The sequence below is a fragment of the Tachysurus vachellii genome, chromosome 11 (genome assembly GCF_030014155.1).
Source record: "Tachysurus vachellii isolate PV-2020 chromosome 11, HZAU_Pvac_v1, whole genome shotgun sequence".
NCBI classification, from domain to species: domain Eukaryota; kingdom Metazoa; phylum Chordata; class Actinopteri; order Siluriformes; family Bagridae; genus Tachysurus; species Tachysurus vachellii.
This window is the reverse complement of record NC_083470.1, coordinates 6,315,107-6,337,661: the sequence shown is the minus strand read 5'-3', so window position 1 is coordinate 6,337,661 and position 22,555 is coordinate 6,315,107. Positions and strand designations below refer to the sequence as shown.

At 38.1% G+C, this 22,555-nt stretch overlaps 1 protein-coding gene across 1 annotated transcript in view; it reads right to left on the bottom strand.

The window, feature by feature from the left end:
- The window catches only part of med27 (mediator complex subunit 27), a 57,013-nt gene that overhangs the window by 21,189 nt on the left and 13,269 nt on the right, over positions 1-22,555 (bottom strand). Inside the window, exon 3 of the mRNA XM_060882079.1 lies at positions 15,626-15,756. Within this exon, the coding sequence (XP_060738062.1) occupies positions 15,626-15,756 (131 nt within the window). The remainder of the gene's footprint in view (positions 1-15,625; positions 15,757-22,555) is intronic.

The window sequence follows — 22,555 nt, the reverse complement described above, 5'->3', positions numbered from 1 at the left end:
CGAGGGAAGGCCACACAGGCAATTCATATTCATGTCCACGTTTAATGATGAAGATTCAGCGAGTGCATTAAAAAAAAAGTCATGATTGCTGCCGTTAGCAAGTCGATGCCTTTTTTATTAAGGTAACCATATTGAAAAAGCTGTGCTTTGTTGAATTCAATATTATTGACATGTTTGTGTCAAACTGGTAATGTAATCCTGGGTCCCGCCCTGAGTCATCACATTTATCTACTGTCTGAGACTTTGACTAATTCTCTCTTTACACTTTGGTAACTTACAGTAAAAGACACTGATTAATCTGTGTGGGAACATGAGGAGGATGTTGAACCTTCTGCACAGGGAATAAATAACCAGTCTGATGCGTCTGAACGAGGAATTTGTGTAGACGTCAGCAATCACAGATTTTGTAATAACTAAATTCTACAACGGTGAGAGAAACAAGCAGGAAACACTGTACTATTAAGGCATTTTTTGAATTCTCACTTTTGTCAATTCTCAGTTGGTAAAAAGGAATTGCTTTGTTTATAAATATATAACAGCAGATCAGGGAATAGTTCTGGCTGCAAGGGAATTCACAGTTTTTTTTTTTTATTAAATGTACTCATTCTAACATATTACAGTTTTATAATAACAACCTACGTGATATGTGCTACAAACAATTGTTGATATAATGAGAAGAAGGAGTCTCCAGTGTCAGCTTTTGTACCTGATAGATTTAAAGCTGCAATTTTACATATTCAGACATGGGGAAAATCCTCAATACAGACGATTTCATACCTAACGGTTTCTCTTATAACAACCTGCTTTATTATTTTTTTTTGACAACTGAATGAACAACTGTTTATAGCTGCTACAGTGTTTGTTAGAGAAGGGATACAGTTTTTATACAACTTAAAGGTAAAAAGAATTGACCTTTCATTTTAAGAAACAACTAGTTTTCATTTTACAGCATTTGTAGCATCCTTCTGTTGTCATGTTACAGCACTTTATTTCGATCTTTCAATAAAAGTGTTCACTTCGCTATACATATGCGTGAGCAGTATTTTCATGCTACGAAGACAGTGTGAAAGCTAAAACAACACGACACAACAACTTAAGTCGCAACGAAAACTAATTTGCTTTGCTATAAATGGGTAAAGCATGGTGTCATTTTTTTAATGATTAAAAAATTGTTAGTTCGTGCTGAAGAATAAAACAAGATGTTAAAAGAAAATTCAAGATGGTAATAATAACTCTGCTGTAATTTTCACCCAGTTCTATTCCTCAGCTTAGTTATGATACGGCTTAGCTGTTTACTCTAAAGAAATTATATCTCCTCTGAATACAAAGAACTTTTTCATTTATTCCTGAACACGATGCCAGCAAGCAAAAGTTTAATAACAGAGCACACTTTCCCACTGAGAGAAACAAGCAGGAGATCTTGTAATAAAACAAGCCTCTGTTCAGCGGTGGTCTGTAAAACAGAGATTTTCTCTCTGAATGCCTTGCTCACCTTCACTGTTTAGAGGAGAATATGAATTATTTGAAACCCCTGTCAGAGACGTTGAGCTTGCTGCTCGTTAGACATCAGAACGCTCGGGGTTGGACAGCTGAATCCTTGAGCCATCCCTCGAGTCAGCAGAACCGCAACTGAGAAGAGTCACCCTCCTTGTATTGGCGGGTCAATTCTAATAAGGATTTAATGAAAATCTCCCTTGCCATCAGCTATCAATAGACTTGAGGGACTGGCCTCACAAAAAGGGGAAAAAAATTCATTACAGAAGTGCCAGAGAGAGGTTGGCTAGGGTGAGAGGATTAGTTGCAGAAGTCATTTGAAAGTTATGAAGACAAAAGTGTACATCGTCTATATTTCAGTTATAAATGTACGTCCTGATGGTATGACAATTTCATGTAGGAATTCTCAAAGACTGCTCTGTTGTTTTTTTCTTGAATATTCCCTGTAAATCAAAATCAAAAGCAAGCAACAATCTATGATTGTGGTAAAAATTTTCCTAACACAGCTGAGTGCAAATATATACTGTATATACCTTGTGGTTATACCTCAAAGTCCTGTTACACGATGGAGGCCAAAATCTTGGAAAAAATGTCTTTAAAAAACTGTTTTTTTCCCCCACCCAAATGTTTCTGGTCATTCCACAGTAGGATCCTACACTTTCCCAGCCGTGGCCCGGGTTCTATTCCAAAGCAGGGAACCGACCTTGTTTCTGAGGGCTTAACTCTCAATCCTGGTCTCAAGCCTGGAAAAAATGGATGATCTGCTATGGCAATCATGAACTGGGAGCAGCCAAAGGACTTACAACAAACAATAAACACTGTTTTTTTTTTTCAGGAAGTAAGGAGGCACAGGTGCTAATGCTGAGTGTTAGAGGAGCAAATGTGCACAGAGTAGATAATGGACTGAAGTACTGCTCTCAATATAGAGGTTGGAAGTTCATACCAGCACTTAGGTGAAGGGGTCAGTTTGAAGTTTCATGTTGAGTATCTACTATCTGGCATCACTTGTTAACTGGTAAGAAGAAACATAAACCTCAAGGAGAGTGTTAAGGTAGGTGGTTGCTGCTCCAGACAAGGTCTTCTATAGGATGCCACTGGCAAGAGACAAAGAGGCATGGATCCTTTTGTGCTGGTATTGATTTCATTCATTTTAATAACAAAAGCATAAGAAACATTTTTATAATTTTATAACATTTCCTAACACTCTTTTTAACTGCTGGTTCTTTTCTCACCAACTTGGATGACCTTGAGCACTTGATTTTCTATATTACAGTATGTGCTGGTTGTTGATTTAATTCTAAAATCTGATTATTTTAATAATATTCCGTTTTGGAAATGTACTGCACATCTGCAGCAAGTCTTTCTAAATGAGCCAAGTTGTTAATATTCTGCGCTACTGGCAGATTATTGGCAATAGCCGAGCTTAAAGGTAATTGAATGGGGTGTGCAATTACATCTCAATTGGCAACGCAGAGGGAAGCCAAGCCAGCGACAAGACAAGACATGCTTTAATATCTCACTGCTTCATCAGTCTCAGGTGTGAAATCTACTCAATCTCCATGCATCTTTGGTTCATGGGAAGCACAATAGAGAAGGGTTTGTAACTAAAGCTTGTGATTTGCAGTTTGCTGCTGAACCACTCAGAAGCTACCTCATTTTTTTCTCGCTTCAAAGCTTCTGTTTAGAAATAATGTCTATCCTTTTCCTTCAGGCTCTGCTACAGGCCTTTTAATTAGCATTGTTTTAATTGCCTGCTAATCACCAGCAGATTCATTGAATCATTGCAGGCTGGGTTCAATCTGAGAGCAAATGCCACACTGGTTCATGACGCATAGAAGATCTAGATTGTAGCTGCTCGGCTGTGAATAAGCAAATGAAGGACAATGATTAAAGCTAAGCAGAAGCACATTAGGCAAAAACGACAAGCTTTGCTCAACTGTGGGTGGAATTGCTGAAATTCCAGCAAGTTATAACTTGGCTTATGTACACTCAGGTCTTTCCAGCTCACATAACAGTCCAGGTCTGGTGCTGAATTAACTCACCATACACATCAGTATGCCGATGCACAAAAAGTGCACCCAAAGAAGAGGCAAAGTGATAGTAAGCCGATTATTTTCTTTTCCTGTGCACGACACAATTTCAGCAAGAGATAGATAGTCTCACAATTGACATTTAAATTGATATTCTCTCAATTCTAGGCAAATTAGGTATCATGTTGCAATACTTTAAATCCAAACCCTTGGCTTGTATTCCTAAGACGAACCCTGTGGAGCCTGATACACAAAAATGTAAGAAAACCATCTAAGCATGGTTTTGTCTTATATGAACTCTCATTAAATGTGTTTAGGGAAACTGCTATGAAATATAAAGCTTGGAAGGACGTAGAAGAGATTGTTGGTTTGCTCGAAGACTGTAGACCTTTTGGAGGTATCATGGGCATGGTGTGTGATTAGATACATATAGATATGATGTTAAAAGTTTTTTATCGCTTAATTCTGTAAACGTTAAATAAAAGTATTTGTTTTTTTTAATGCAACACTACTGTTAGCAAATGTGTATATCGTGACCCGTATTGTGTGATATTGTTAAAAAATTTTGCCGCTTGCTAGTGTGAAATATATTACACTAATACATATACAGTGATCAATACTTCTTTGGATTTCTGCCCCAAAAAACAAAGATCTCATCATCTCCCTAAAGAACTCTATGAGCTGACCATCTGAAACTCATGAAGACTTGGTGTAATACTCTTGATCATGAAAGGTATATTTTGAGGTCATGAAGGTATATCTAGAGAATCTGGCTACTTCTCGGCACAGAGGCCAGTCAGGTGTTTGTTCAGGCTCTCGTCATCCCAACACCAGACTACTGTATCTTCCATACAACCATTACAGCTGATCCAAAATGCAACTGCAGAGCATGTTTCACTTCACTGCTGCTGCATTCACTCCACTTCCTATAGCTGCCCACATCGATACAAAGCCAAAAACGGACCAGCGTCCACCTACCTGAAGACACGACTTGAACTACCATCCCTCAAGACATGCGTCAAGACTTTCTCTTCCCTGCCTGTCTGAACAGCTGAGTCACCGGCTGTCTTGAAAAGCAGACTGAATACCTGCCTCTGCAAAATGCTTAAATGCTTAATTCATCTGTATATCTTGAATGACAGGTGTCTTGTCCAATGATCGGTAAGTTCACAAACTATTCACAAACTATTCACACTATTCTGGGTTGTCTGAATCGGTGCACGAAACACATTAACAAATCCGAAAACACATTAACAAATCCGAAAACACAACAACAATTCAGACAACCCGGAAGCGGTTGGTATAGTTTGTGATTGGACAAGACACCTGTCACTCAAGGTATACATGAAGTTCAACAGTCTGCCGCAGGGAAAAGTTGGAATGGATGGATGGAATTGATTACTGTTGATTAATTCTGTTATTTTCTTGAATGGAGAACTTTATTTAAACGGAGAACTTTACACATTACACATAAGATTCCATACCTGTATATCTTGAGTGACAGGTGACTTGTCCAATGATCGGTAAGTTTCCATTCAAAAATGATACCTACCGTTTCCGGGTTGTCTGACTTGTCGTTGTGTTTTCGGATTTGTTAATGTGTTTTCGGGTTTGTTTTCGGATTTGAAACGTTAATTTGTTTTCGGATTTGTTAATGTGTTTTCAGATTTGTTAATGTGTTTTCGGATTTGTTAATGTGTTTTCGGGTTTGTTTTCGGATTTGAAACGTTAATTTGTTTTCGGATTTGTTAATGTGTTTTCAGATTTGTTAATGTGTTTTCAGATTTGTTAATGTGTTTTCGGATTTGTTAATGTGTTTTCGGATTTGTTAATGTGTTTTCGGATTTGTTAATGTGTTTTCGGATTTGAAACGTTAATTTGTTTTCGGATTTGTTAACGTTTTTTCGGATTTGTTAATGTGCTTTTGGATTTGTTAACGTGCTTTCGGATTTGTTAATGTGCTTTCGGATTTGTTAATGTGCTTTCGGATTTGTTAATGTGTTTTCGGATTTGTTAATTTGTTTTCGGATTTGTTTTCGGATTTGAAACGTTAATTTGTTTTCGGATTTGTTAACGTTTTTTCGGATTTGTTAATGTGCTTTTGGATTTGTTAACGTGCTTTCGGATTTGTTAATGTGCTTTTGGATTTGTTAACGTGCTTTCGGATTTGTTAATGTGTTTTCGGATTTGTTAATTTGTTTTGCACTTCTCGGCCACCGTAGGCTACTATTGTCCAGTATGTACAACATGAAGCATGGTGAAGCATTCTGTTATTGGCAAATAATCATCAGGAACAACAGTCTATATCAGAGGTAATTTTCAAGAAAGTTTTCGTTTACTAAAGAACGAGGTGTCATATATTCTAGCCATTTATTTGCTGATATAATAACCCCCACTCTTTTGGGAAGCCTTCCCACTAGATTTTGGGGAAAATCAGGATGTACTAACAAACTGTGTGCAGAGTTCCTATCTAAGAGAGACAAAGAATGTTTTCAGAAAGCAGGGAAATGTATGATCTTATAAATCATATCTGACATTTTCAATCAGTATAAACAAACAAATTATTTTATCGCCGCGAGTTTGAGTGCTAGAGATTTTTTCCCCTCTGTTGGGATAACCTTACACAGAATATTAATGGTTGATGATAACAGTATCAGAGTTTAGATGATTGTGAACAAGCATGTGGGACATCGCTGAGAGCAAAAATGGGTTTGATATCATCATTTACTTTGAAGATTTGTTAAACATCTTTGTGAGAAAAAAAACAACAGTTTTTATAAGTTAGGTAAAAACAATATATAAAAATACTTATATTGTAGTGTTATATATACTTAGTGTTACATATACTTATATTATATTGATGTAGTTTCATCTGTGTCATTAATCACCACTGTGGAGTGTGACATGACAAAGACATTCACATGGACACAACCAAAAACAAGAAACAAATTTAATTTTTGGCCTCTTAAAATATGCTAATTAGTGAATTAGTGTGTTCCGTCATTCAAGATTTAGATTTCTTTTGTATTTTACTAAATAAAGAAAGCAAAATTTCTAACAAAATGAATAATTCATGAATGTAACCATATATACTCCAATCTTCTGTCTCAAACCTCATAGCACTCTGAGGTAAGGTATGAATGGTTACGGGCTCGTGAGCAATTGGTAGAGAGTTCTCATTTGCAGGTGAATTTTGTTGTGGCGTTTTGTCCATGCAGCTATAAGAGCATTAGTAAGGTGCACTGATTTATAGTGATTAGGTTTGGAGTTCAGTCAGTGTTCCAGTTCATCCCAAAAGTGTTCTATGGTGTTGAGTCAGAGGCAGGGCTTAACCCCCTTAACCCACCATGAATATTTTCGGGCCTCTTATAAGTAAGAAGAAATCTTAATTATAAAGATACGAAGACATTCTATACCATTGTGTGATTTCAGGTTTGTGGCTAAAGTTTGGGGAAGAACTGCATATGAGTGAGATGGTGAGGAATCCACACACTTTTTTAAAAAAAAAAAAAAAAAAAAAAAAAAAAAAAAAAAAAAAGAGAATGTTTTTTTTTTTAAATCTCTGTTCAGGAAATACAGCCCAAGATATTACTGGGCTTATTGCTAGATGTTAAATTCTGCTAACATGCTAACTGCTAACTGCAACCTCAGAAATTAGCTCAAAATAATCTGGATCGATATATATAGTTGCTTTCAGTTGGTTCAAAATGCTGACACCCCAAACATTAGGCTACTCAGCATGGTGAAAGAATTCGTTAATTAATGTTTTAATCAATTGACTGCTATCTGCTTATAATAATGAGTTAGTAAGTTAATCTGTAAAAGTCTAAAACTTCTTACTTAGGATGCTAGCTAGTTAGTTAGCCACTGACCTTTTCCATTTGAATTACACCAGCAAGTGGAAGAATATGTACAAATTAACTACATCTGTTTAAATTGCATTGATGTCTTACTGGTTATTCGGAAACACTGCTCGATCTTGTTCTGGCTCAGATTGATTCGAATGGTTCGTGATCGCTTCTTCTTGGTGATATCCTGGCATAAGTTATATAAATTGCGTTATAAGTTTATATTCTTTACACACCACATATATGTTTTTTGTTGATGAAAAAAAACATTTATTCACAAATCATGAGGCCCCCTGGTGGTCTGGGTGGTTCTAAACATACCCAGTCTTTACCACAGAGCTGTGTGAAACACGGCCTCCATGCAGCTTTCGGTGAATGAACTGAAACCAAATCACTTTGGTCAATACGTGTATTTGAAGTTGACGTGTAAGGCGCTCTGATGAGAGCCAGAGATGACAGAACGAGTCGGAAGGAACAAGGCGTCTCTCTGACCACCAGCCCGAAAGGGCTTTCTTTTATCCGACACGTAATCTAAATGCAAAGTTAATGAGAACTTGGTGGAGATAGACACCGGGGAGGATCTGTTGGGCGGTTAAAAAAGAATTCACTATGAACAGACTCCCGAATGTAATGCACCAGATTATCTTTGCTGGCCGGCAGGATGATGAAACCGTTTCCACAAAATGATAAACGCATGGCGTGGTTAAATTATACAAAAATCAATAATTAATAAAAAAAAAAGAAAAGGCTTTGGGGTGAAATTCTGATAGCAAAATATCCGGGTTGTGGGGAAAAACATTCCAGACTTTGAACTTTGTTCTTCTTTGTATAACAGGGCAACATATTTTCCGCACTGTATGATTAATGCTACGACGTGATCAAATAGCCTTTTCTTGTGCTTGTGTGAGAGGCTGCAATGAATGCTGATGGATGGAGGGGGGGTGTTACTGCCTTCATCTTTCGCTCTAATCAGAGATCACCGGCAACTGAAATTTTCATATCGCTCCAGCTGTGGATATTCTGCTGCAATGCAGCACTGAAATTAGACCCTTGTTTCATCAGAAAACTGGTAAACAAATTCTTATTAGATTTGCTTTCAAATACGTCGAGTGGTCTGTGTCATAACTTGCCTTTGTAGAGCCGCTTAACGGAACCCATGACACTGGAATATACCATTCGGCTAGATCAGCACATTTCTGCACAAATTGTATCTAAAACATTTCACATGACAATATTTGGAAATGGGGAAACAAATTCAAGGGAGAAATTGGTGGCTCTGGGATTTTGTAGAGATATTTATTTTGCTGGCAAGACTTAAGTCTTCTTAAGATGAAGCGTCACTGCAAATCAATACCAATTTTTTCTGACTGATTACCTTTATCCCATGACGAAACATTGATGTCCTGATGGGACTGGTGTCATCCGGGATGACGGAAAGTGACAGAATTTAAGCGACAGCTCTGCTCTGCTGAGGATTTGAACAACATATATATGTTCTTTGCACATTTTCTCCTCGATGCACACCATGTGCTGAGGCCAGAAACTTCACACACAAAACCCTTAATATATTTTCTCGACATGGTATGCTATAGGAACATAACCAACAACAGTGTGGTGTTATTAATTATAAGATAATCTTATGAGTTAAGGACAACATGTAGTTCTTATACATTTCTAGTTACATTTAATATTGGGGATCCTTTGTGACACATTAATTCTTAACATTACTTTATAAATAAATAAGACAAAAAAAGCTTGTCATGTTACTGAAAAACAGTAAAGCCCTTTGTCCTGAAGTCAGAAAAGCTCTGACACTGGAGACTCCTTCCCAAAATGTTAAACAAATTACCCCTCACAGAAATATTGAATTTATAAAAACATCACAAGATCTCTTTGATTGTCGTGTGTTGAACATGAGTCCAGCTATCATAGAAAAGACATTACATATACAGTCATGTGAATAAATTAAGACACCCCAATAAATATTCAGTTCTTTATTAAGAGATGACAACATCCTGTTTTAATTTGTAGCTCCATGGAAACAACAAAAATAATCACTGTTTTCACTTATTAAACAAATGAAACCAACAAAAATTTGTATGTCAACTGAGGGAAAAGTTAGGACACCATGTGCCCCTAATAGCTTGTTTTTCCCCCATTTGGTTGAAATAACCTCAATGAGACTTTTTTGAAGTCATTTACCAGTTCCAGACATCGACTGGAAAAATGTTTCCCTTACTCTTAAAAGCAGAATTCTTCCAGCTGTGTGATGTTTGAGGGGTTTCTTGCATGCACAATCTGTTTCCAATCACCACACAGGATCTCAGTAGGATTTAGATCTGGGCTTTGCCTTGGCCATTCCAGAATGTTGTTTTTTACATTTCAGCCAGTCTTTGGTGGATTTACTGGTCTGTTTTAGGTCACTGTCATGTTGCAAGGTCCAGTTCTGCTTCAGCTTCAACAGCTTGACAGATGGTCTTATGCACCTTCTGATACAATGTAAAATCATAGTGGATTCTATGATGAGCAGGTCCTGCTGCAAACATCTCTAATCCATAACACTTCCATCTCCATGTTTTACACTTGGTATTAAGTTTTTTTCCCCTGAAATGCTGTATTAGGTTTATGCCAAACATGCCCTCATTTATGGGGACTAAATAATTACATTTTTGACTTATGTGACCAAAGCACATTGTTCCAGATGTCTTAGCCTTTGTCTCCGTGTTTTTTCACAAACTTCAGTCTTGTCCTCATGTTTTTCTTAGACCTCCTTGCACACCTCTCATGATAAAGTTGTTCAGTATCTTTCTGATTGTAGATTCATGCACTTTGACATCAACTGCAGTAAGAGCTTGCTGTAGGTCCTGTGATGATATTTTAGGGTTTTTGAAGACTTCTTTAAGCATCTTGTGGTCTGCTCTTGTAGTGAATTCGCATGAATGGCCTGACCTGGCAATGTTGGCAGGTGTTTTAAACGTTCTCCACTGTAAATGATTTTCCGGACAGTGTAATTGATGATTACAATTCTTTTGAGATCTTTTTTATCCCTTACCAGATTTTTTTATCCCTTATCGCTAAGCATTAGAAATCTTCTTTCTGGAGGTCTCAGAAGGCTCTTTGGATCTCACCATGGTGATACCTCTCACTTCAACAATTAAGAGCAAACTAAATATCTGAGGTTTAAATAAAACAAGCCTTCTTCAAAATGCTCTGTAACAATGATCTAATAATTTTCCCCGATGCAATACACCTGTAGATCATTTTATCCATTTTAAGTACAAATAAATGTAAGGGGTGTCCTTTCTTTTTCCTCACAAGAAATAAGATTTTTTATTTTATTTTAAAGATATGTTTAAAAAAAAAAAAGTCTTTGGTTTTCATTGTTTAGTTTAATTGTTTCTTTGGTTTTAATTGTTTAGCTTAGTTAATTGTTACGTGAATCTTTCAATATTGTTAAAATGAAAATAAAATGCACACATTATTTTAAATGCACTATTTAAAAGAAAAAAAAAACCACAGGCTTCCATGGGCTGTCCTAATTTTTTCACATGACACACACACACACACACACACACACACACACACACACACACACACACACACACTCATCACTAAAAGACAATACAATCTCCAAACAAACAAAAGACAATACAATATACACACACATACACCAAAATCAAGTATATTTGAATATATATGTACACTACTACAGAAACAAGGCATTACACCATGTGAATTCTAACCAATCAGAACACAGAATTCAGTAGCGCTCAGTCCAAAGTTTCAGTGAGAGTCCTAAGATATAACCCATGTACCATATGTGTATTTGTATGTGTGTGTATATATTTATATATATATATATATATATATATATATATATATATATATATATATATATATATACACACACACACACACACACACACACACACACACACACACACACACACACACACACATATATATATATATATATATATATATATATATATATATGTGTGTGTGTGTGTGTGTGTGTGTGTGTATATATTAAACTATAACTGCTGTCCAAATAGATGCTGGGAGTTTGTCTGCATGCAAGGTTTTGCTCCCTCTGTGCCAGATTAGCTGATTAAATGCTGCCCAATTCTGCTCAGAGGATTAATAACTACACAGAAGGAACACAGCCGAATATAATCGCTTGCTGCTTCCTGGGGACCTGAATTACATGAGCACGACGGTGTAATAAGATTCAGTCACTCTGTGAGTTTCTGCTTTAGCGCTAAGCTACTCCATCCTGCATCCTCGAGAGCCACAGTACTGCTGCTGTAACACTTCAAACAGTGTTCAACTTTAATAGCCGAATTTTTTTTTTTTTTAATGAGATAAACAGGGAAGTCATTCTACTGATAAATCTAAATAATATTGCCAGGGATAGGTAAGAATTCACATAACCAATGTTTCATTGCTTTGTGTCACTGGAAGTTAATCCACACCGGGGTGGTTTGATGCAGCCTAAAGCAAGGTGGAGGTAAGATTACAGCTCCAGCGTGGATTATTTTCCTGTCACAACACAGCCGAAAGTGCATTACTCTTCTTATACCACGGCAATATGATTAAAAATGTATACATTTTTTCTGAAAAACGTTTTTACCAGACCAAAAAATGTCATTTGCACCCGTTTCAATTGTGTCCATGTTCAGCATTGAATGTCAAGTCCCCACTCCACAGTGGTGGTCAATATGAAGCTCATATGAAAGTAGACACTCAAGGCTCAAATTTTTAGTTTTTCATAACTACTCAGGCTAATACATTCATAGAAAAAAAAAACTTCTTTTTTTTCCACACAAATGCTTCTATCTTCAAAGTAAACAGTGACATCAAACCCATTTCTGCTCTCAGTGATGCCCCAAGTGCTTATTGATAATCATCTCAGATTTGAAGGTGTTATCGTTAATCACTAAGATTCTGTGTAAGGTTATCAACAGCGAGAAAAACACACGTCTCACACTGAAAGCCAACGGAGTCCTGACTCATTTAATATCAGACTTGTGGCCAGGAAATCATGCGTTTGTTTATACTGATCGAGAATGTCTGATAAGCTGATTTCCATTCAGTCTGCAGGATGGAACGCCACCCTGATACGGTAATAATAAGTCAATAACTGCTAACTTTAGACTCTGATGCTGATGGACTGTATGTCTGAATTACGCAACAGGTTTTCATTCAGATTAATGAAACGTGCGAGTCTGTTTTGTTGATTCGATTTTTTTGATCTGTATTTATCTAAAAACAAACAAACAAAAAAAGCACACAATAAATTGTATATTCTGATGCTTTGTCCTTTTGTGTAAGAAATAAAAATACTTGACTGAATGAAGACCTTCCCTGCCTCATGTGACCTGCTGCAGGAATCTAATGACTACTATGTAGGACAAATATTCTTTTTTTTTTAATTAAAAAAGTTACAAAATACAAACAACGCATTATAATCACAAATACCCAATTATCACACTCAGTCGCAGCATTAACATTTTGCTTGTAGCTTTGGAAAACTAGCTGGCGAAGCAGAATGGAAATGTTTGAAGGGGGAAGAGAGAAAAAAAAACATAAGAGCAGACCAGCATGAAGGCAATGCTGCATAATTCATGCGCTACTCCTTTTAGAAATGGCAAATTCATCAGGACAATAGCACCTGACAGAGGAACCGCTGTCTCCGTTCACCTTCCCGAACTCGCCCTTTCCACGCCTTAAACATCAGCACGCCTCTATCGCAGACCCACAATGCACTGCAGCATGGCAGATTTATCATGACAGACTGACTTTATTGTGACCTTTAATGATATGTTCTTGCCAGGCCAAAAGAAATAAGAGGGAATGTTCAGATTTTGACATTTTGAATGATTCTTTGACCTGACGTTAGGCGCAAGGGGTCAGAGGGTAGACACCCTTTAGATTTTCCTTTGCATGAAGATTTATTAGTTAGGGTTGTAACCAAGATAAACACGTTCATGAGATCCATGTGGCAGAGACGTGACCCGCACAGACGGCTCCAGAGAAAAGCCCATCACATCCGCGCCGCTGCTGAAACCCCCAAACCCAGAGCATTACCGAGATTATTTCCTCGGAGCCACTTTCCTGAGTGCTTCCTTGTTGTGTGGCCTTCACATACAGCCCTGTATACACTGAAATAAAGAAGCACCTGGCCACGACCGCTCTCTCGCTCGCTCTCTCTCGCTCTTTCCCATTTCTGCATCTTCTCTTCATTTGCTTCCAGCTTTCATCTCCAGCTAGACAACTACGCTGTCTCTCTTCTCATCCTCCTTGTTCCCACTCTTATGAGGCTCCAATCAAAGCGCAGTACCTATGACCCCAACACACCAGAAACAATGCAGCGTTTTTCTCCGCTGCCGTACGCACAGCGCAGGGCCGACGCAAGCGGAAATGAGCTTGTGGAGAAGAAACTGCTGCTGGTTCTTTCCGGCAGGGGAATGGACTGAGACATCAGGGTATCGAGCGATAACTTACCTGTTTCTTATTACGAAGTGTGAGATTCAAAGTACAGAGGAAATGTTTCACTTCAAAAATGAGATTTGTTTGACATCGGGGTTTGGGTTTGATGAATTCCAGAACAGTTTTTCTCTAGCATTTCTCTTTTCTGGAGAAAAACCTTATACAGCAAATGTAGAATTTAGAAAACTTTGTTTGTGTCCTAAAAAGAAGGCACTGTTCTCTTTTAAGAACTCCTCTTTTAAACCCGTGTAGAAGAACGTTTCTTGACCTGGAGATTATGAATCCTGCTCTGAAGCAATGTTAGCTGATAAGTGTGACACATGCTGATAATGTATTGTTAGAATGTTATGGCTACATGCTTAGCGACAGACAAGTTTAATGTTTAGTGTGTTATCTAAACATTAGCTGCAGCCTCTGAGGAGGAAAAGAAAAGTCAATAGATGACAAAAAAACGTGTCTATTGGAACGAACAGGAGACATACAGATTTTATACAGATTTATAATCCTAATTTTGTAATTTGCTTCATTGTTTTTATTATTATTTTTTTTGTCTTTGCTTTCTTGCCTTTGTGTATCTCAGGAGGATTAAAACAGCCTAGGAGCGTTTGTGGAAGTGGTGACTTTTTTTTTTCTCACTGATACAAAATCTGAAGACAAATCCAGATTCGTTCATTCATTCATTCACTCACTCATTTTCTACCGCTTATCCGAACTACCTCGGGTCACGGGGAGCCTGTGCCTATCTCAGGTGTCATCGGGCATCAAGGCAGGATACACCCTGGACGGAGTGCCAACCCATTGCAGGGCACACACACTCTCATTCACTCACACAATCACACACTATGGACAATTTTCCAGAGATGCCAATCAACCTACCATGAATGTCTTTGGACCGAGGGAGGAAACCGGAGTACCCGGAGGAAACCCCCAAGGCACGGGGAGAACATGCAAACTCCACACACACAAGGTGGAGGTGGGAATTGAACCCCGACCCTGGAGCTGTGAGGCGAACGTGCTAACCACTAAGCCACCGTGTTCCCCCCAAATCCAGAATCAAATCCTGAATTTGAGAAAATGAAAAATATGGTTCAACTTGGATTTGTTGCAAATAACATACTTTGCCTCACCTCAACTTAAGGAAATATATTCTATAAATATGGCATTGATTATATTTTATTTATTGGTTTATATATTTTTTAAAAGTAGTTTAGGTAAAATGCTAATCTGGCCTAGGCAGTCTGTGTGCAAAGATCGTGTGTTATGCGGCGGTTTAATAAATGCGGCGGTAGAAACAGTCAGTCTGCCTCAAGATGTCTGAACCCTTGCTTGCTAAGTGCGATTTCCTCACGCAGTAAATGTCATGCTTCGATCAAGTTGTTAGAGAGTTATGTGCTGTAGAGAAATAGACATAAGCCTAATCAATTCAGCTGTGATTAGATACCAGCTGTCCGAATGTCTGAGGTGCTCGTATGGCACGATAAATAAATAAGTAAATAAATATCTCTCTGTCTCCTTCTCTTTAATATATATACTTTATGACTACAGATGAAATCATATAGAGTACATGTTTTTTTTTTTACTTAAATTCTTATAAGTGTCCAACTTATATACACATATATTTTTTCTGCTGTAATATAATCTAAAATGACCTTGCAATAAAATAATGAATACAATACACAATGGCAGGCAGTAAACACTGTTTTGTCTTAAAGCATGTGATAAGCATTGAACGTGTGTGTAGGTGGCGGAGTCGGAACTCACTGTGTGGTCAGGACGTGGGTGCTGGGCTGGACCTTCGGCCTCCTCTTCGCTGAAGCTCCTATCTGATTGGCTGAGCGCTTGAGTGACTGCTGGTTTAAGAGGCTGGATGCCAAACCTGCATGATACTGTAACTGAAAGAAATCAAAGACATCAGCTTCAAGATTGACATTCGGAGAGATAGGTGTTAAAAAGTGGCATATAGAAAGACTGAACTACGTCTAGTTGTATGTTCAGTACAACTTTACTGACATTTGCACAAAAAAATCTGATAACAATAAATGTTCAAAAGCAACTTTATGTAGAAAAGTGGTGCACTGGTGGCTCAAGCAGTGAAGGCACTGGGTTGTCGACTGGCGGATCGGGGTTCAAGCCACAGCACAAGCTGCCACTGTTAAGCCCTTCAGCAAGGCCCGTATAACCTGAAGAATTTCACTGAGCTATAATGCATAAGTGACAAAATAAAGGCTGCTACTTCAAAAAAAAGTCAAGAGACTGTAATTAAAAGCAGAACAAAAAGCTCATTTATGAGGAAGAGGGTAGATAGCACTTGCCTCCAGGTGTGTGCAGATGTGCTGTAGCATGAGCAGCAGTTTGAAAACCTGCACATGCTACAGGAGGGGGACCTAGTAGATTCTACCTTATGACAAACTTGGAAGAAATCAGGCCTTTTGGCTGCAAGTACATAACACTACTGTACATAACAGGCATGTGGTCAATCGGTTATATTATTTTGGTCAGGGTGTCAAAATTTGAGTGCATGAAGTGATTAACATCCCACATTTGTTTTTCAGTGGAATTAGAGAATCACTCGGGTATCTGAAGTGTACTTCATACTGGAATTAGTGAACATACAACTCACACTATTCATAGTGATAGTATGTGATTTGGGACACAGCTAATGTCTTGATTATCATTATGACATATAGTATCATGTATCTCTAGCGTTCTAATACTACCACTACTGGCCTACTTCAACCCTTTCTGTTTCTCTTTTTCTATCCCTCTTCCAGACAAGTCTAACGGGGTGATCACAGAGTCTTTGACTTTGAAGTTGCGCCCGCTCTCCCGAGCCCGTCAGCAGCGTTCTTACTCAAGTGACGAAACGGTGTGAAAGCTATCAGCTCTGCAGAACGCGCAGGTGTAACGCTGTGTCACTCCGCTGTCAGGAGCCGTGCTGATGGATGTGACAGGATGCTGGACGCCAACCATCTGTCAGTTCAGGCTCTCAATCAGATATTGCTGCTGATAACTTGCAGTGGAACGTTAACCAGTCCCTGGATTCTCACCAGAAAGGGAAAAAAACAAAATAAACAAAAAAAAACCCTTGGTATGACACGGGGGAAAAACAAGTTGCGTACACGGGGCAATTAAAACCAAAAACTGGCAAACGTTTACTGCTGAAATAAATAGTACAAAGTGAGCGATGAAAACATGTAGTCTCATGTTGTGGGGGGAAACGAGTCAGGTTTTGATGAAATCTTCCATTTAGGGATCTGTCACATTAGAACTCACGTAGACCAACGGCTCATTAATCGCTATTAAAATATTCCTCCTATTGAGCTAATTAGCCGTGTTCGGAGGCTGCGGAGCGACGTTCTGTGAGGGAAAAGCAGACGGCGCAGCACTCCCCCTCTTTTAATTTGCTGCACCAAAGCAGCTGTGTTAACGGGATATTGTTTTAATTATGTACACCCTGTTTTCACGGCTAATGAGGCCCGTTTGTAGAGTCCCGGGTACAGAAGAATTGCATGCGGCAGGTAAAAAGGTGGGCAGTGTGGAAAACTAAATCAAATAAATAAGCATAAATACATATTTCAGACAAATATATAAATAAAGACAAAAGACAAACAAATACAAAAAAAAAATGACGGTGTATAAGATTTCAAAATATATATAAAAATAATACAAATAAATGTGTGCGTGCGTGTGTGTGTGTGTGTGTGTATATATATATATATATATAGATATATATATATATATATTAATATATATTTATATAATAATATTTATATATATATATATAAAAAAGGAAAGAAAAAAATTGTGTATGTGTGTGTGTGTATATATATACATATATATACACACATACACAATTTTTTTCTTTCCTTTTTTCTTTTTTTTTAACATTTGTTCAAATGAAAATAAAGATAATTTACATCTCATTGGGAACAGCTTGTCACTAATTAAATATCTGTCCTCGTCTTTGTGGAACGCAAACTGGAAAATGACAGCCCACGACTGGACAGCGGCCAGCCACATCTGTCATTAGCTTGCCTCTGCTGTGTTGTGTTGTGTTGCGTTGTCTTTTCTTGTGCTGTCTTTGGCATGTGTTCCAGTCTCCTGCTACGTTGTTACGTTCAATTAGAGTCGTGTGTCTTTCTTCCGTGCTCAGTCTCTCTCTTCATACCACAAAGCCTTCAAAGATACAGATTTATCCATTTGAGCCGAACCCCTATCACATGCTCCGGAGACGAAACATCTGCCTGAACGTGAGCTACAAGACTTTGCTTTCCACTAAGAAAAAAATACTGCGATCGAGTTGGCTGAAATCAGAGAAGGTGACAAGGAGACAATGAATAAAGAAGAACAGATCGAAAAGAAAGGAAGAAAGGGATGAGGGAGGATGGTGGGATGAGAGATTATTGAAAAGGAAGAGTGAGTTAGAGTTAGGAGGTGGAGGAGAAAAAAAAAAGGAGGATATGAGGAGGAACAGAGAGTGTTTATTTATTTATTTTATTTATTTATTTTATTTTTTACGTTTTCATGCCTTTATTTGGGACCAATTGCCCCAGAAGAATAGGAATAACACAATTTTGTTCTTGTGGGAACATTTAATTTTTTTATTTAATTTTATTTAATTTAATTTTTTTATTTTATTAAAAATAAAAAAATATATATGTATATATTTTATATTATATAGAAAATGCAATTTTGTTACTGAAAGCTAGGTTAGGTTTACAGTTATAGACAGTTAGATGTGGCATAGCATTAATTATCTTAAGGGAACTGCTGTTCGCAGATGACAGTGCTCTACTTGCCCACTCTCCACAAGAAATGCAACGAATCATAAATGCTTTTTCTGATGCATCAAAGAAGTTCGGTCTAAAGATCAACATCAAGAAAACAGAAGTACTGTACCAACCAAACTCTTCAAGAACCCAGGAAGTGGATATTATGGTAGATGGAAACAAACCTAACTCTGTCCCAGAATTCACCTACCTTGGAAGCACAGTTGCAAAAGACGGACGAATAGATGCTGAGTTACAGAGGAGAATGGCCAAGGCTAGTGCATCCTTTGGCAGGCTGCGCCAGAGACTCTGGAATAACCACCATGTGTCCAGGAAAGTGAAAGGCAAGATCTACAGAGCAGTAGTGATATCTACGCTCTTGTATGGAGCCGAATCCTGGACAGTGTACAGACTCCATGTGAAGAAGCTTCATGCCTTCATGATGCGGCATCTTCGGTCCATCTTGAAGATAACGTGGAAGGACAAGGTGACCAACAAGGAAATATTGGATAAAACAGGACTGCCATCCATGGAAGACCTCCTGATCAGAAAGAATCTTCGGTGGACTGGACACCTTATGAGGATGCCACCCAACAGACTTCCTAAACAGATCCTGTTCTCACAGCTACCTGTTGGCCAAAGGAAGAGAGGTAGACCTCGACTGCGGTATAAGGATACCATCAAGAGAAACCTGAAGCAGAGAAACATCAAGTTGGAATCCTGGGCTAAGCTGTCAAAACAGCGAAGCGAATGGAGAACAGCGGTAGCATAGAAAAGAAATGAAAACAGACATTGTCGCTTCGCGACCGTCAGCATAGTAGTAGTAGTAGTAGTGATTATGCCAATGGAGCGTGTGTGTGTGGGTGCGTGTGTGTGTGCGTGTGTTTGTGTGTGTGTTATTGTGTGTGTATTTGCGTAGCAGGCAGAGAATAGAGAAAGCGAAGGTGAATAGAAATTGAGTGTGGGTCCAACTGCAGATTAAAGTGAGAGGTCACTCACCCTCCACACACACACACACACACACACACACACACACACACAATTAAAATTCATACATAGGTTAGCTTTCGTAGATCCAACATGATTAGTGTTTGTATTCTCAAACCCCTGAATAAAATGAAACACAGGGCTCCCACCTGAGCTGAGACTCGAACCTGTAGCACTTCTTTGGGGAAACTGAACTAACACAGAAAGTGGAGAATAAACCTATATGTGTGTCTGTACACACAGAGAAAACTCTGCTGACTTACAGGAAAAAGAGCTTTAATGCTGTATCAATGCATTCGACAAGACGACGCAGAAAATCAGATTAACATTAACTTATGCACGAATAAATATTTTATTGTACGAATATTAAGTACTTAATATTTAATTAATTCTTCTATAACTGGCTCAATACAACTAGAAATCTCTTTTCCTTCTTTTTATTTATTGCTTTTTTATTTATTTTATTTTTATTTTTGAGGGAGCTGATTTGTGACAGAGCTGCTGTGAAACCATCAACAATTTGGAACGAATCAGTATAATTAGTATATTTACATTTATATCCTTATAGTTAGAAATTATTATTACAGTAAATAATAAATAATAATAACAATCATCATTATGTAGCTTTGTAGAAGCCAACATTCTGTTTTCCTATTTAAGCTTAGACAAATATTTATCAAGAGTAACTCCTCCAAGGGCTTTCGAGCCACATGCACCAAATTCGGATATATTGTAGACCCTGGTCTGAAGTTTGTTGCTGTTACTTTTCTAAGCGATCCGAGTACCAGTACTTCCGGTACCGGGTCTCAAAGTGGCCTTTTTTCCCACAGACTCCCATTATAAAGGTTTATAAGGTTTTAACCTCCCATTGAAGGTTTATAACTCGGCAAGCTTTTGAACTATCTACACCAAACTCGGCCAGCTCCTTTAGGGTGATACTCTGAACAAACGTTTAAATTGGTGTACCGACTGGCCTTTTGGTTGTGCCGCAGCCCCGCCCCCAAAATATGCAAAATCAAAACACTTTTTACAACATGGACATGTGACAAATCAAAACACTCAGAACAATGAGGGGAACTTCCTCACGGGTATTCTGATGACGTCACGTGATATCACGTGAAAATCAATAATTAGCACAACATGGATGTGTGATATATCAAAACACTCAGCACAATGAGGGAAACCGCCTCACGTGTATTCTGATCACATCACGTGATATCACGTGAAAATCAATAATTAGCACAACATGGACATGTGACATATCAGAACACTCAGCCCAATGTGTGGATCTTCCTCAAGAGTATTCGGATGACGTCACATGCTCATCTCCACTTACCTCCAAATGTTTTGGCACCCTAGCTTTCTGTCCACTCGCCTCCAAAAAGCACCGGCCTTTGCAAATACTTGCATCGTCAAAGCCAACATCAAAGTTTGTCACGACGAACTTTACAAATCTAGTTATCATGTTAATATAATGTTTTATTGTTTTATAGCTGATTTCAGTCCTGGTTTTCGGATCTCTTCTGACAAGCAGCCTGTCTGAAGCTCTACTTAATTTAATTCAGTTTTCCGGTTGCAGAATCGACTAATTTGTAATCTACAAGTAAAAATGGATCACGCTTGGAGATGTTGTATGTTGTTAATAAAAGATTTTTTTTTTTTTAACAGCAGTGTGTAAATGTAGATTTTAAGAATTACAATCACATGTTCTAGTGGTAACAATTCCCAATTTTTACAAAAGGTTCTGAAGACGAAGATGACGTTCAGGTTAGAATCCGTACCTCTGAAGTCGTATGAAATTCGAAACAAAAAGCGACCTTTATTTATTTATTCTTCATTTCTAAGAATAAAAAGTCTAATAAGAACGATTTCACCTCAGTATCTGATCTACGCTACGTGCGATAAAAACATCCCAAAATGCGTAAAAAAGTGCGTGTTACGTTTTATTATATAATATTTAACACCTAAACTTAATAAATTCTAGTGTTAGTACATGGTCTCACTGCTCACTGCAGTTTTTCTCCAGTATAAATACAAAATTCTCTTTGTAAATTTAATGCTGACGAGAGCAGACCTTCCCCTTGTGTAAGAAGATCACCTCTGCTGGTTTCATTTACAGTATGCGACTAATTGCAAACTCATCTCATAACCAATATTTGTTGTTAGGAGCCTTGGGTGCACTTAACGAATACTAACGGCATGTTGCTACAACTCTCATTGATCTTCTAGTGGTTAAAATTCCGCTCACGGGAACGTTACGATGATGAGGGTTTCTTTACATTGGGAGAAAAAAAAATGACCTTGATGTGGGTGGTGGTGGCGAGAACTGTCTGGATTTGGAGTGTCGATTCGAACAGAACACCACAAACAACCAGAAACGCTATAGCTGGGTAATTAGTTGGAAAAGCATGAAAAGTACAAAAATCCTGACATCTTTACAAAGCCGCAAACATTTAACACAAGCCGAGTTTCATCTCCCGCGATGTGGGAAAATCTGTGCCGAGTCTCTGGAACTCTTTTGAAAAGCAGATAAGTAAGTTGAGGTTTCAGACAGACTAAAAGCAGTGAACCCTTCCTGCATGAGCGGCGCAGAGCAAAGTGGAACATTTCAAAGGCTGGATCAAAAACTGCAACAGAACAAGCAACTTTTAAGAGTGGGATATAAATACCGTGACTTTCCCCCTCTCGCAAAGTCACGGCAATGAAATCGAAGGTTTATTTGGTGTAAGTGGGATTTTAGTAGTAATTTCCAATGAGTTCTTTAGAAAAACGAAAAGAGAAAGCGATGAAGGATGAGAGGATGAAAAGAGTGAAAGACAGAGGAAGATTGACGGGGAAGCTGGGAAAAGAACTAGCAGTGGTGCACTCAGGGGGTTAATTAATTTTTAAATATCAAGCAAGGATTCTGGGGTCCGGGGTGTTTTCACCACCTGAT